The following is a 15524-nucleotide window of genomic DNA, read 5'->3' on the forward strand; positions in this document are numbered from 1 at the left end:
ATTCCAGAGAGGACTCAGTGGCAGACAGGAACTGGATTCTGGAACTGAATTCAGAAACACATGGGCTGGGGTCAAAGACAGAAAAGCAGAGTCGTTCTCAAGCACTGGCCATTGAAGAAGAGAGCTTTGCTCCTGTGAACCTTCAGCTTCATATAAAATATGACATGTGTGGAATAGAATCTCTTGTTGATCAGTTTGGAGTCACTTGTCCTGCCTGCTTCTCTCTGCACATGTGGCCTTTCACTTATGGCCACCCCAGCATTGTACACAAGGTTTAGCAGTGATCATGGTCTTCACACCAACCCTTACTGCTATCTAGAAACATTGAGCATTACCACTACCAGAAGCAGGTACTGTGAAAATGTTAACTTCAGAAAGTGCTGTCACAGATGAAAAGTAAAATCAATGAACAGAACTAGTTGTGTCCTGGTTTGGGTTAGAACAGATCTAACTTCTCTCCTGGTTGTAGCCTCAGCTAAGCCAGTAGTAAAAGGCTGAAAAAAACCTTTCATCTCTGTAACCCTGGTCTGACTTCCAGCTGACTTGAGGACAGAAATGAGGCAATGGGTTAACATGTTTCTGGATGTTACAGTTAGTGTAAATATGTTGCAGCAGTTTCGGCCAAACCATGTTCCTCTAAGGCGTGGAGACAACTGACTGAAGAATGGCATTCAAACAGTAGTTCCCACCAAGAATTTTCAAAGGGGAAGTTCAAACTGGTGCTGTGCAATGTTCTCAGGTATAATGTGGGTGATGAAAAGCAGGGTTGACTTAAAACAGTTATAGGTGACCTCAGCTGAGGAAGTGTTTACATGGAAGTCTTTCTCCACTATTTTTACTCTTACAATGCGAGAAATTACTAAGGTCTAATCAAGTGCCTGAAGGGAGGCTGTAGCCAGGTAAGGGTTGGTCTCTTCTCCCAGGCAAGCAGCAAGAGAACAAGAAGACACAGTCTCAAGTTGTGTTGGGGAAGTACAGGCTGCATGTTAGGAAGAAGTTCTTCCCAGAGAGAGTGATTGGCATTGGAATGGGCTGCCCAGGGAGGTAGTGGAGGCACCGTCCCTGGAGGTGTTGAAGCAAAGCCTGGCTGAGGCACTTAGTGCCATGGTCTGGTTGACTGGACAGGGCTGGGTGCTAGTTTGGACTGGATGCTCTTGGAGGTCTCTTCCAACCTGGTTGATTATATGTTTCTAAGTAAAAGTAGGTGCAAAAGGCTGCACCTGGAAGGAAAGATTAACTAAAAATACCAGCTTGGGATTGCTTTTGCAAGCAGTTATTCTCAGACTGGATGTTTTTTAAGTCCTCACCCCAAAGGTGGATTAACAATATGGGGGTGATATGAAGAGTTCCAAATGCCATAGATGGCAGTGGTGATCTGTGTTGTGTGCAGTTTGAGAAGGAAGAAGACATCACCGGTAGAATAATTACAGAATCCTTACCAAAAAAAGGGGCAACAAAAGGAAAACAGGTTGCAGGAGAGTTTTGTCTGGAAAAGCAAGGGTTTGAGAATAACAGTCCCAGTGATGGTCTGTACAGCTTTATTGCAATATATGTATATGCAAAGGGTGCTTAATTGTTCTCCATGTTTGCTGAGGTGGAGCTGTACAACTTGCAGCAATGTGGATTTCTGCAGTTACCAGTTTGGCCTTACAGCAAACGTCAGAATCACTTTTGCTGTAAGAGTTCAATATTCATAATGTTGTGGTTGTCTGAAGCAGACCCGATCCTGTTTTAGAGACAGGAAATAGGTGAGAGCACAGATCAAAGTTCCTTCTAGTCTATATGGATCCTATGCAGAGAGTTGAAGTTTTTGCATCACACATGCATAGCAAGTTCTTCAAATTACACAGATCATAGAATCAACCAGGTTGCAAGAGACCTCCAAGATCATCCAGTCCAACCTAGCACCCAGCTCTATCCAGTCAACTAGACCATGGCACTAAGTGCCTCAGCCAGGCTTTGCTTCAACACCTCCAGGCACAGTGACTCCACCACCTCCCTGGGCAGCCCATTCCAATGCCAATCACTCTCTCTGCCAACAACTTCCTCCTAACATCCAGCCTAGACCTCCCCCAGCACAACTTGAGACTGTGTCCCCTTGTTCTATTGCTGGTTGCCTGGGAGAAGAGGCCTACCCCCACCTGGCCACAATGTCCCTTCAGGTAGTTGTAGACAGCAATGAGGTCTGCCCTGAGCCTCCTCTTCTCCAGGCTAAACAACCCTAGCTACTTCATCCCTTCTTTTCTGGAGTGCTTCCTTTTCCTGAAGTTGCCCATTCAAAGGTACTACACAGATCTATCTTCTTTACACTTTGTCTTCAAGTCAAATTAAGCCTGGGAATGGAATTGCTTCCCTTCTCCATCTGTTTGCAACCCAATATTTGGATATGAGGACTGCAAGAGTTTTGTGAGCTGCAAGCTGTTGAGAAATCATAGAATCATAGAATCAACCAAGTTGGAAGAGACCTCCAGCAGCATCCAGTCCAACCTATCCCCCAGCCCTAGACAGTCAACTAGACCATGGCACCAAGTGCCTCATCCAGTCTCTTCTAAAACCTTCTCTTGCTCCTAGCAGTTCAGGACTTGGGCCAATCTTCTCTATGCTACACTATCATTTGGCTATGATAGAAACATGAAAAGCAAAATACTGTTGCAACAGCTTAAGCTTTCTGTAGTGGACACCAAACTGCTTCCTCTTTAAGTCTAGAAATGTTAACCTGGATATGGGCATAAGGGACCAGTCATCAGGTCATCAGAGAGGGGGAATAGAGTTCTGTATGTGTGATGAAAAGCATGGTGGCATTTAAATCTCAAGAGATTGGTGCAGTGCAACCTGCTGTGCCTCCGGGTCAGTTTTTGACACAGGGTGTGTGTCGATAAAGTCCGCCTGAGTGAGGGGGCAGTTGGCTGTATGCTTTACTTGTGCTCGCAGCAGGTCAAGGAAGACCTAAGGACTCGTGAGGAGGTGACACAACATTGTGGCAGATGGGGTGGAGCTGCTTACCTTCCAAAGAGAGCTGTTTCAATGACATTTCAGAGTCCCACCTGTGCCGTGCACAAGCCTCATCGGTGCACCTGGGCGGCGGGGCCGCGCAGCTGCAGCCACTCGCGCTTTCCCCCTGCCCGACCCCCAGCCCGCCCGGGGAACGGCTCCCCGCACCCGGGGCTGCCTCAGGGGCGGCACCGCCGCAGGGAGAAGGCAGCGCCGCTCCTTCCCGCAGCCCCGGGGGAGCCCCACCACCTCGCCCGGCTTCCCCGCGCCTCGGCGGGGAGGCGCCGTGCGGGTCACCTCACCCGCTCCCCCCGGCGGCTGCGGCCCGGGCAGCCTGCTCGCCTCACCGCTGCAGCGGGGCGTCGCGGCCGCCATCGGGCAGCGAGCGCCGCGGCCATGGCGACGGAGGGTGAGTGCGGGCGGCTCCCGGGGCGGGGGCGGACTCCTTGGGGAGGGGGCTCAGGCACCTGCCGCCGGGCGCGCCCTTCCCCGGTGGGCCGGGAGGGCGAGGGGCTTTCCACCTGCCGGGCTGAGCAGAGGGCAGCGGGGCGCCGAGGGCGCAGGGCTTTCCACCTGCCGGGCTGAGCAGAGGGCAGCGGGGCGCCGAGGGCGCAGGGCTTTCCCCCTGCCGGGCTGAGCAGAGGGCAGCGGGGCGCCGAGGGCGCAGGGCTTTCCCCCTGCCGGGCTGAGCAGAGGGCAGCGGGGCGCCGAGGGCGCAGGGCTTTCCCCCTGCCGGGCTGAGCAGAGGGCAGCGGGGCGCCGAGGGCGCAGGGCTTTCCCCCTGCCCGGCTGAGCAGAGGGCAGCGGGGCGCCGAGGGCGCAGGGCTTTCCCCCTGCCGGGCTGAGCAGAGGGCAGCGGGGCGCCGAGGGCGCAGGGCTTTCCCCCTGCCCAGCGGATTCGCGGGGAGAGGGGCGCGGTCTGCGAGGGACGGGCACGGCGGGGAGAAAGCGAGTCCCGCTTCGGCGCTCCTCCACCTGGCACCAGCGAGGCCCTTCGGCGGCGAGTCGGGCTGAGGAGGTCTGTGGCAGCTCTGTCTTCCGCAGGGAGGCCTGGCTGCGGTGCACCCTTCTCATCCGCTGGGGTCACACCGAGGGTGGTGGTGCAGCTGGCGCTGCTGGTGCGTGTCGCCTCTGCCCCTCCACACGGCAGAAGACAGGCATGCGCATGCCAGCCTGTGTCTCTGTGTGCACAGACATGAATTTTAGGGGGAATCGAGTAATAGGAACGCCTGCTTTTTTAGCTACCAATGAAGCCCAGCTGTCACTGGAATGACTGGGGACTCAGCAATGCCTGAGAAAATGGGAGTTGTTGGGGTTTCTGGCCATGATGCTAACACACATGATTTTAGGATTCACTGCTTTCCAGTTTTGATTGATTAGGTTCTTGCCCAGTGACACGAACCACCCTGGCTTAGGTCTTGGCCGTAGCAGTGGTGCTGCTGCTTGGAGATTTCCCTTAATATTTTGGATCACAGCACAAGGAAGTTAAAACCTGAGCGGCTACTGTTAGCCACAGCCCTGACAGGCTCCTGCTGACTTACTGCAGAGACACCAACGCTTAGTAAAGATCGATAGGTTGGCTTGGTTTTGTCTTTTGCCAGAAGAAAAAGGTTTGGATAGAAGAGGAGGCTCAGGGGTGACCTTATTGCTGTCTACAACTACCTGAGGGGAGGTTGTGGCCAGGAGGAGGTTGCTCTCTTCTCTCAGGTGGCCAGCACCAGAACGAGAGGACACAGCCTCAGGCTGTGCCAGGGGAGATTTAGGCTGGAGGTGAGGAGAAAGTTCTTCACTGAGAGAGTCATTGGACACTGGAATGGGCTGCCCGGGGAGGTGGTGGAGTCGCCGTCCCTGGAGCTGTTCAAGGCAAGGTTGGACATGGCACTTGGTGCCATGGTCTAGCCTTGAGCTGTGTGGTAAAGGGTTGGACTTGATGATCTGTGAGGTCTCTTCCAACCTCGGTGATACTGTGATACTGTGAAAATGATCGTGGGAGCCTTTGAGAGATGCCAGGAGGGCAGAGGGAAGTGCCACAGTCACATAGGAACAAAATCCTGGAATTGGGCTTTTTGGAAAGACTGAGCTTAATAAGGATTCTCATTTCTCTCTTCCTTTTGCCGTTTGGTGATTTAAATTTGTCTTTACTGTACCTAGTTTTCTTTCGAGGTTGTGTACATAAGGAAGGGTCATTGCAGGCAACGCCCAGGCTGATGTGACGTGGTGCCACTTGCTGTTTCAAGGTGGCCTTAGGAGAAACACAAACTGACCTCATTTGTTCCAAGTTATAAAATGTTTCTACCTAGCAGAGTCTGTTCTTTTATTAGTTAGATACTCAAATTAGAATCCTAGAATAGAATAGAATCATAGAATCAGTCAGGGTTGGAAGTGACCATAAGGATCATCTAGTTCCAACCCCCCTGCCATGGGCAGGGACACCCTACCCTAGAGCAGGCTGCCCACAGCCTCATCCAGCCTGGCCTTAAACACCTCCAGGGATGGGGCCTCAACCACGGTTGTGGAAGGGAAATTAATTGATGCAAGATGATCTTTTTCCAAAATTAATATTGTTCATTAATTTTGATACTTAGAACTCTTCCCACCTCCCACCACTAATTTTAATAACATTTGGGTTCTTACACAGTCATGGAAACATTCTATGGAGCATTCTATTCTATTCAGATCTAGCAATAACCAGCAAAATACATAAACATTACTTGAACTGGAAGAGAAGGTTCCTGTGGTCAATATGCTGCTTGCCTTGTAGCTGGGCTCAAGGAGCTCTTCCTGCTCTATGGCAGAAGGCAGTAGAGAATTACAGAGAGGCATTTAAGCATTTACTCACAAATTATTACCCTCGTGGGGGCCAGCCACAGCCCAGACAGTGCCCAAAGGCTTTCAGGGGCCTCTGTCTTGTTGGACATTGAGGCTTGCATCTTCCCAGCTCCTGGGGACAGGATGCAGACAGTCTCTGCCCTTGTCTCCTGGCTTCTTCTGGATGATCTGTGTATGTGTCCAGGGATTCTAGGCAGCACCTTCAGGTGCAGAGGCAGATGTGGTGCAGTCTCAGCACGATGTCACGCTGGCCACACAGGCTGATCATGTGCAGGCATCCAGGGTCTGCTCCTGGTAACTGGCAGCAGTGGAGTTTAGCAGGCAAGCAATGAGGCAGTGTGCAGCAGCATCAGGGCTGGGCACAGCAGAGAGAGCAGGCACAGAGCAGGGAAGCAAAAGCAGGGGAGCAAAAGCAGGTTGTTCACCTGCATATCTCCTTTTATCATTGTGGGCCGAGATAGATTGCCCTTTGGATACAGGATGCCAGTCAGGATGGCAGTTAGCCAAACCTTACCATACTAGGCAAAGCCACAGGCTCACTTTTCCCTGGTCTGGGACAAGCACAGCCTTGCACTAGGCAGGCACAAGCTAAGTGTGTGTACCTTACACCACAGGACCCTGCGCAGGCCAGGCTCAGTGGCTCCAGGTTCTTTTGTGTCTGTTTCCTGCACTTGCCTCTCTGGTGGAGCAGAAAAGCATGCCTAGGCATGGCAGGACAAGTGTAAGCCTATTTTGGGCCTATCAGGGCTACCACAACAACCCCCTCCCTGGGCAATCCATTCCAGGGTCTCACCACTGTCATGATGAAGAACTTCCTCCTCATGTCCAGTCTGCAAATGCAACATGATGCATTCTGCATATTACAGATTTTGGACCAAGACTGTAGATACAGACAGTGTGCTCTGAGCTTGCACCTGAGATCCAAGGTGCTGACTGTGCTTACTATGTAATTGAATTATCACTAGTTTGTGTCTTATAACATTTTATAAGTGAATAAAAATGTTGTGGCTTGGCTTCTCATTACAGTTCTTGCTGTGTAAATATGCAAGGGATACAATATTTAGTCAGGTGTTCTTCATACCAAAAAGTCAGCAGAGTTACTGCTTTGTTCCTTAATCAAGGAAAAACTGTCTCCTCCAAATACATACAGCAGGTATCATTTGTTTAATGTAGCAGTAGAACAAGGGGACAGAGTCTCAAGCTGTGCCAGGGGAGGTCTAGGCTGGATGTTAGGAGGAAGTTGTTGTCAGAGAGAGTGATTGGCATTGGAATGGGCTGCCCAGGGAGGTGGTGGAGTCACCGTCCCTGGAGGTGTTGAAGCAAAGCCTGGCTGAAGCACTTAGTGTCATGGTCTAGTTGGTTGGCTGGGGCTGGGTGCTAGGTTGGACTGGATGATGTTGGAGGTCTCTTCCAACCTGGTTGATTCTGATTCTTCTAGTAGCAGTCTTTGGGCTGAGGTACTTGATGGGGATCTAGTGGGAAACAGCTGAGCTCCTACCATCCCAACACTGTGCTGTCAGTTTTGAGTGTATAAGGCACTTGCATCAGCTGCGTGGAGAGGCTCTCTGAGCCTGGGATCATAGCAGAGGTGAGAAGAGCTTTTAATGATACTTCATTTCACGAGTGGCAGGTCTGAGATCAGACCTGGGCACTCAGACTGCCAATGCATCATCTTAAGGTTAGCTGCTGAGACTTTGCTGTGCATCATCATTTCCCATTTCTGCTTTTAGCTGAACTTTGCCTTGGGAAGTTGGAAATATTTGTGCTTTATTGGTTGCTGTTCCCTGTGGTTCCTTACACGTGTTGCTGTCCTATGAGGCTGCCACCACCTCTCACTGGTGCCACAGCAAGACTCAAACTAATAAACCCTGCTAAACTCATCTGAGTTGATTTGGCGCCATGTCTGGTCTGCTGCTTTGTGTGTTAGTCCAGATCTGCAAATCTACCTTTTTCCTGCCTTGCTTTATATCATCTGCCTTAGTTATCTTGTTTGTAGAGCTGAGATACATGCTCTGGGGTGTCCTGCTTTCAAGGCTCCCTGTGTGCTTGTGTTATTTGGTGGTTTGCAACACCTAACAGTTATTTCCTCATCAGTGTCACTGTGAAAATCACTATAGGTTCTGAGAGAGAAGTAATAAGCTGAAGCAAAAAAAGACCAGAGGAAAGCCTAATATTAGCATGAATAAGTTATCATTCCTTGGACTTTATGTACTTAAAGACCACTCAGATACAAACTATGATTTTTATTGAAGTATGCAAATCTGGATTGTTCTGTTTGTATCCAGCCAGACACCTCAGCAGATGTCAGCCTTAATGTGTATTTGCATGGAGCAGCAGCACCATTGGCAGAAATGAAGTTCTGGGAGGAGCAAGGGCATCCTGATAGCTTAAGTAATGTCAACTTCTCTCCTTGTATCAGAGCTGGTCCTCAGAGAAAGGATTAATAGTGAGAGAGTCTCCCTCCCTTTGTGATTCTGGGCTGCCAGGAGAGGTGGTGCTGAGTTGAAACAATCAGAGATCCGTGTTACAGCAGTCAGCTCTGATTTTCATTGTTCCTGCTGGCTGAAGGATCGAAAGTGAGGGAGGTTTGGTCTCCAGTAGCTTTGGCTTTAACCCAATTTGAAATGAGTACAGCTGGGACGCAATTCATGTAAGTGCTGAGAAGAACTGTGGGTCATTTGCATGTGCCAGTGGCATTAAAGACACAGAACAGCCCATCCCCATGTGCTGAAAGACAAGCTGGAGATGAAGAAGACCATCCTGGCTGAGCAGAGACCTGTGGCTTGTACTCAGGAAGAAGAGAGTCAGTGACCTTTGGAAGAAGTGGGTGGGCAGCTCAGGAGGACTACAAGGCTCTTGTGAGTTTATGCACAGAGAAAATTAGAAGGGCCAAAGCCCAATGAGACCTTGACTTAGCTACTGCCAGAGAAGACAATAAGGAATGTTTTATAATACGTTAACCACAAAAGGAGGACTAAGAGACTAAAATGTGAGGGTAGATACAGTGACCAATGATGAGGAATTGGCTGAGGCAGTTAATTCCTTCTTTGCCTTAGTTTTCAAGACTAAGACCAGTTATTCTCCTCAGCCCTCTGAGATGGAAGATGAAGATGAGATAGGGAGCAGAATGAAGCCTCCTTAATCCAAGGGATTTTGATTAGTAACAGCTACACTTCCAACCCCTAACATGCTATGATCCTATGATAACACTGGAACAGGCTGCCTAGGGGAGTGGTGGAGCCTCCTCCTCTCTTGTCCTAGCCAATCAACCAGACCATGGCACTAAGTGCCTCAGCCAGGCTCTGCTTCAACACCTCCAGGCACAGCGACTCCACCACCTCCCTGGGCAGCCCATTCCAATGCCAATCACTCTCTCTGACAACAACTTCCTAACAACATCCAGCCTATACCTACCCCGGCACAACTTGAGACTGTGTCCCCTTGTTCTCTTGCTGGTTGCCTGGTAGAAGAGACCAACCCCACCTGGCTACAGCCTCCCTTCAGGTAGTTGTAGGCAACAATGAGGTCACCCCTGAGCCTCCTCTTCTGCAGGCTGCCCACCCCTAGCTCCCTCAGCATCTCTAGTGTGGAAGGCTTTTTGGAGTACTGCTATGCTGGTGCATGTGAAAAAACTGCTACTGGGAAATCATCAGAGCAGTTTTTGATAATTATTATCTGTTTGTTACCTCTCCTGTTTCATTTTGGCATTGCATTGCTTAAATTTTTGCTAATAATAGACCTGCATCACATCTGGCTGTGTTGAAAGGAAATTGGAAAAGTGCCTGCTTTGTGGAAAATAGTGGTTGCAGTTCTATGCTCTTTCCTAAGAGGTGGAACAGTTACTTTTATGGAGAGCTTCTGTTTGTGCTTATGCACCTGTCCCCAGGAGAAAACATTCAAAGACGTAGCCAGGCTTCAAGACAGCTTCCCAAATCAAATTCACAGGCTCACAGGATGTTAGGGGTTGGAAGGGACCCAAGGAGATCATAAAGTCCAACCCCCTGCCAGAGCAGGACAATACTATCTAATACAGATCACAGAGGAACACATCCAGACAGGCCTGGAAAGTCTCCAGAGAAGGAGACTCCACAACCTCCCTGGGAAGCCTGTTCCAGTGTGCTCAGACCCTTACAGTAAAGCCTTGTGTTGAGGGGAAACCTCTCATGCTGCAATTTACACCTATTGCTCCTTGTCCTATCCCAGGGAGCAAGTGAGCAGAGCCTGTCCCTTCACTCCTGGCCAGCCCTCAGGTACTTTTAACCATTTATCAAATCCCCTCTCAGTCTTCTCTTCTCCAGACTAAACAGCCCCAGGTCCCTCAGCCTCTCCTCATCAGCCATGCCCTCCAGCCCCCTAATCATCCTCGTGGTCCTCTGCTGGACTCTCTCCAGCAGATCCCTGCCCCTGTTAAACTGAGGAGCCTGAAACTGAACAGTATTCAATATGAGGTCTCACCAGGACAGGGTAGAGGGGAAGGAGAACCTCCCTTGATCTGCTGGACACACTCTTCCCAACACACCCCAGGATCCCATTGGCTTTCTTGGCCACAAGGGCACATTGCTGTGCCATGGGTAACTTTTTAGCCACCAGGAATTGGAGAGCATTTAAAATCTGTTTCCTGTCTATTTTAAATCAAGTAGGTGTGATGGTTTGGGTGTTACCCACCCCCACACACTTTGTAAAATCACCCAGACTAGACTCAGCCAGCTCTGGAAATTGAATGAAGCTTATATTTACAGTTCAGCACAATATACAAGCAGATAGTTACAGTCTATACAGTTATAGACAGCAATAGACAAGGTAAAAGGTAATACAGACACACAGCAGCCCTCCCAGAAACCTGAGTCCCCAGGAGGGGCTCCCAACCACCCTTCCACCTTCTTCCCACCCCTCTATATTACCCAGGACTTTGCCTTATGCCCCAGGAAGATTGGAGGATTGGCCAGAGGGGTTAGGAAGCAGATGGATTTAGTCACACAGATGGCAGGTTAGATTAGACAGAGAGAAGTGCAGCCCCAAAGCCCAGACAGTGACTCTATTATCTATGTTTATATTCTTGTTCTTATACATCTCAGCAAGCCTATGAGTGAAGTAGACATCAGCTTTCTTTCCCTTTCACAGCCTGTGATCTATCTCTTCTCATCAAAACATTCTAGCTAGCTTCAAAGTAGCACAGTAGGGTTTATTCTCCAAGAGATAACTGCCTCTGAGGAGAATTTGTTTAGGACAGTAATTTTTGCAGAGACCACAACTTTATGTGCCTGAGAGGAGAGGATGGAGAGTGCTTCAGCTGAATCATAGAATCATAGAATCAACCAGGTTGGAAGAGACCTCCAAGAGCATCCAGTCCAACCTATCACCCTGCCCTATCCAATCAACTAGACCATGGCACTAAGTGCCTCATCCAGTCTTTTCTTGAACACCCCCAGGGACGGTGCCTCCACCACCTCCCTGGGCAGCCCATTCCAATGCCAATCACTCTCTCTGTGAAGAACTTCTTCCTAATATCCAGCCTAGACCTACCCTGGCACAACTTGAGACTGTGTCCCCTTGTTCTATTGCTGGTTGCCTGGGAGAAGAGGCCACCCCCCACCTGGTTACAATGCCCTTTCAGGTAGTTGTAGGCAGTAATAAGATCACCCCTGAGTCTCCTCTTCTCCAGGCTAAACAGGCCCAGCTCCCTCAAACCTCTCCTCATAGGATTTGTGCTCCAGGCCCCTCACCAGCTTTGTTGCCCTTCTCTGGACATGTTCCAGCACCTCAACATCCTTCTTGAATTGCGGAGCCCAGAACTGGACACAGCACTCAAGGTGTGGAACTGGGGTGCAGTTGAAAAGGCTTAGGCAGCTTTTTTTTCTTTGACAGTATAAAAGCTAAAGGTCTTCTGGGCTTGTGGACCCTAGGGCCAGGCTTTCTAAAAATATGTCTTGGGATTTGAAGATTTTGCTGTCTACAACTGCCTGAAAAGAGGCTGTAGTCTGGTGGGGTTGGTCTTTTCTCCCAGGCAACCAGCAACAGAACAAGGGGACGGAGTCTCAAGTTGTGCCAGGGGAGATTCAGGCTGATTGTCAAGAGGAAGTTGTTGGCAGAGAGAGTGATTTGCATTGGAATGGGCTGCCCAGGGAGGTGGTGGAGTCACTGTGCCTTGAGGTCTTCAAGAAAAGACTGGCTGAGGCACTCAGTGCCATGGTCTAGTTGACTGGCTAGGGCTGGGGGATAGGTTAGACTGCATGGTCTTAGAGGTCTCTTCCAACCTATTTGATTCTATGATTCTAAGACACAAGTGAGGTACAAACCCAAACATTTTTGAGCATGTAGGATATCTTAAATCAAATCTGTCCAGAGAGTCTTGCTGGTAATGGCTGTAGCACTGATTTATTATGCTTAGGTCACATTGAATTGGCCTTGTTCAGTGCAGACAGGCAATTAAGGAGGATGTCTTGTGAATGTGGTGGTGTGTGAATGTGCTGGGGTCGGTGCTGGAAGTACTGCAGCAATGATTGCTCTGTGAGCCACACCAGAGTTTGTAAAACGAAGTACTGTGGCTTGCCTTTGCTCAAACTAATGATGCCTGCACTTCCTGAGGGACTCATCTGCAGTAGTCTGTAGTGTTTATTGTGTGTTGCTTTCTTGAAGTGCTCTTTTTATTCCTGTGCAGTGGGAAGCAAGTGTGTACCATCTGGCCTGGCTAGGTCCTTCCCTGGTGCTGCTCAGCTGTAGAGACAACTCTTATGTAAACAGGAGTAGTCATAATGATGGGGGGGGGGGGTATCTGAAAACATCAAGCAGCTTTATTTTGTGAAAGAGCCTCTTATATGCCTTACATTGGCATCATCATGGATGGAGTTAAGTAGTCATTGAGGAGACCTTATGAGCTATTGCCGATTGCTCTGATTGTGTGCTGAGGAAGCTTGATCAATTATTCAAGGGCTTGAGTCTCATCTGTCTTGAGGCTGAGAAAACATTAACTCTTCACACTGGTGAGGTCAGTTTCTACTTAGGCACTCAGACTTTGCACTGACTGTTATTCATGTAGTTTTGGGAGATGAATTCCCAGCCAGGGGAGAATACAGTTATCAACATCTATCGGATGTGTATGTACTCAACTTCTTACAATGACTGTAAACAAATACTGTCTGAAACTCCAGCTAGCCCCACAAGTCAGGGAGATATTTTTTTTATGCTTAAAACATCTTGTAATTCACAGAATCACAGAATTGCTTAGATTGGAAAAGACCTTCAAGCTCATCGAGTCCAATCATGAGTTTCACACTGACAAGTCCTTGACTGAACCAAATCCCTCAGCACAACATCTAATCACTATGGATTGCTAGGGCTAGAAAGGACCCTTCCAACCTAAACCATTCTGTGATTCAGTGGTCAGCCAGGTGTTTCTGTGGGAAACCCTATGGCCATTGGCCTGGGTGTTAAATCCTTTAAGTCAGTCAATGTGAAATATGGGGCAGAACAGTGCGGAGATGTGCCCCTTTCTGAGACTGGTAAAAGGAGTCCTCAGGCTGCTGCATAGCCATTCTTAGCCATGAGAGCAGCCTGAAGAGCCTGTGTTCTCAGTGCTGAGCAGGGTTCTACACTTTGGCCACAACAACCCCAAGCAGCGCTACAGGCTGGGGACAGAGTGGCTGGAGAGCAGCCAGGCAGAGAGGGACCTGGGGGTACTGGTAGTGAGTAGCTGAACATGAGCCAGCAGTGTGCCCAGGTGGGCAGGAGAGCCAATGGCATCCTGGCCTGCATCAGGAACAGTGTGGCCAGCAGGACAAGGGAGGTTCTTCTTCCCCTGCACTCAGCACTGGTCAGGCCACACTTTGAGTGTTGTGTCCAGTTCTGGGCTCCTTAATTCAAGAGAGATGTTGAGGTGCTGGAACGTGTGCAGAGAAAGGCAACAAAGCTGGTGAGGGACCTGGAGCACAGCCCTGTGAGGAGAGGCTGAGGGAGCTGGGGGTGTTTAGGCTGGAGAAGAGGAAGCTCAGGGGTGACCTCATTGCTGTCTACAACTACATGAAGGCAGGCTGTAGCCAGGTGGAAGTTAGGTTGGACTGGATGATCTTGGAGGTCTCTTCCAACCTGGGTGATTCTATGATCAGCAACTACTGGAGCGTAAGCAGCAAGTCAGGACTGCCATGTGTTGGGTAACTCCCTCACTACTGCAGAATGGCTTTTCCCTGCCCCATTAAGTGTTCAAATGGAGCAGCTTCAGCAGGGTGTGCTGGGAGCTACAGGCTTGGGCAGTGTGGATGATGGGGGTTGAAAAACATTGCCTTGCACGAAGTGCTGTCCTGTTTTGTAGCCATAGCTATATGGCTGCAGGAGGGAAGGTGCTGCCCACTTGATTTTATATAGTGCTTCATCTCTTTGGTAATGGATGAACTCATCAGGAGGTGTAGGCACAAGTTGCTGTTATAGGAAGGATTAGGTATGAGATAGTTCTGCTGATTTGGCTAATGCTGTCATGATTTCCATGAGCAAGTGGGTGCCCAGGGAATTGTAATGCAAAAGATGTCAGATCCCCTAGGATTAGATGTCATCTGACTGTTGGTTTTGAGGACTGCAGCTTTGAATTTGGCACCTAAAAATAGCAATTGTGTGGGACACTGTCACTGATTCCTTTGAGAATCAACTCTTCTGAGAACTTCAACTGTAGGATTCTGGTGGCATTTGATTCTGATATGCAAATATTCATAGAATCATAGAATCACCCAGGTTGGAAGAGACCTCCAAGAGCATCCAGTCCAACCTAGCACCCAGCCCTTGCCAGTCAGCCAGACCATGGCACCAAGTGCCTTATCCAGCCTTTTCTTGAAGACCTCCAGGGACGGTGCCTCCACCACCTCCCTGGGCAGCCCATTCCAATGCCAATCACTCTCTCTGCCAACAATTTCCTCCTAACATCCAGCCTAGACCTACCCTGGCACAACTTGAGACTGTGTCCCCTTGTTCTATTGCTGGTTGCCTGGGAGAAGAGGCCAACCCCCACCTGGCTACAGCCTCCCTTCAGGTAGTTGTAGACAGCAATGAGCTCTGCCCTGAGCCTCCTCTTCTGCAGGCTGCACACCCCCAGCTCCCTCAGCCTCTCTTCATAGGGTTTGTGTTCCAGGCCCCTCACCAGCTTTGTTGCCCTTCTCTGGACACGTTCCAGTATCTCAACATCTCTCTTGAATTGAGGAGCCCAGAACTGGACACAGCACTCAAGGTGTGGCCTGAGCAGTGCTGAGTACAGGGGCAGAATAACCTCCCTTGTCCTACTGGCCACACTGCTCCTGATGCAGGCCAGGATGCCATTGGCTCTCTTGGCCATCTGGGCCCACTGCTGGCTCATGTTCAGCTACTCTCTACCAGTACCCCCAGGTCCCTTTCCTCCTGGCTGCTCTCAGCCACTCTGTCCCCAGCCTATAGCTCTGCTTGGGGTTGTTGTGGCTCAAGTGCAGAACCCTGCGCTTGGCCTTGTTAAATCTCATCCCATTGGCCTCTGCCCACCCATCCAGCCTGGCAAGGTCCCTCTGCAGGGCTCTCCTACTCTCTCTCTCTTCATTGACTACATCTCACTTTTTGTACTCTAATCCCCATGCCTCCCTGTAGTGTGTACTGTGTAGCTTCAGATAATGGGATGGCAATAGGCTATTTGATGCATAGTTAGGTGAAGAGTATAAGACCTGTCACATGCTTTACTGTGACAAGCAGAAGGTAGC

At 49.7% G+C, this 15524-nt stretch overlaps 1 protein-coding gene across 2 annotated transcripts in view; it reads left to right on the forward strand.

The window, feature by feature from the left end:
• Positions 1-3135: 3135 nt before the first annotated feature.
• The window catches only part of SYT16 (synaptotagmin 16), a 158875-nt gene continuing 146486 nt past the window's right edge, over positions 3136-15524 (forward strand). For both annotated transcript variants that reach the window (XM_064155499.1, XM_064155769.1), the window contains exon 1: positions 3136-3400. Coding sequence is in view for 1 of the 2 variants with exons in the window: in XM_064155769.1 (XP_064011839.1) it covers positions 3388-3400 (13 nt within the window). In the remaining variant the exon portion in view is untranslated. The remainder of the gene's footprint in view (positions 3401-15524) is intronic.

The sequence above is a fragment of the Pogoniulus pusillus genome, chromosome 1 (genome assembly GCF_015220805.1).
Source record: "Pogoniulus pusillus isolate bPogPus1 chromosome 1, bPogPus1.pri, whole genome shotgun sequence".
In the NCBI taxonomy this organism is placed as follows: Eukaryota; Metazoa; Chordata; class Aves; order Piciformes; family Lybiidae; genus Pogoniulus; species Pogoniulus pusillus.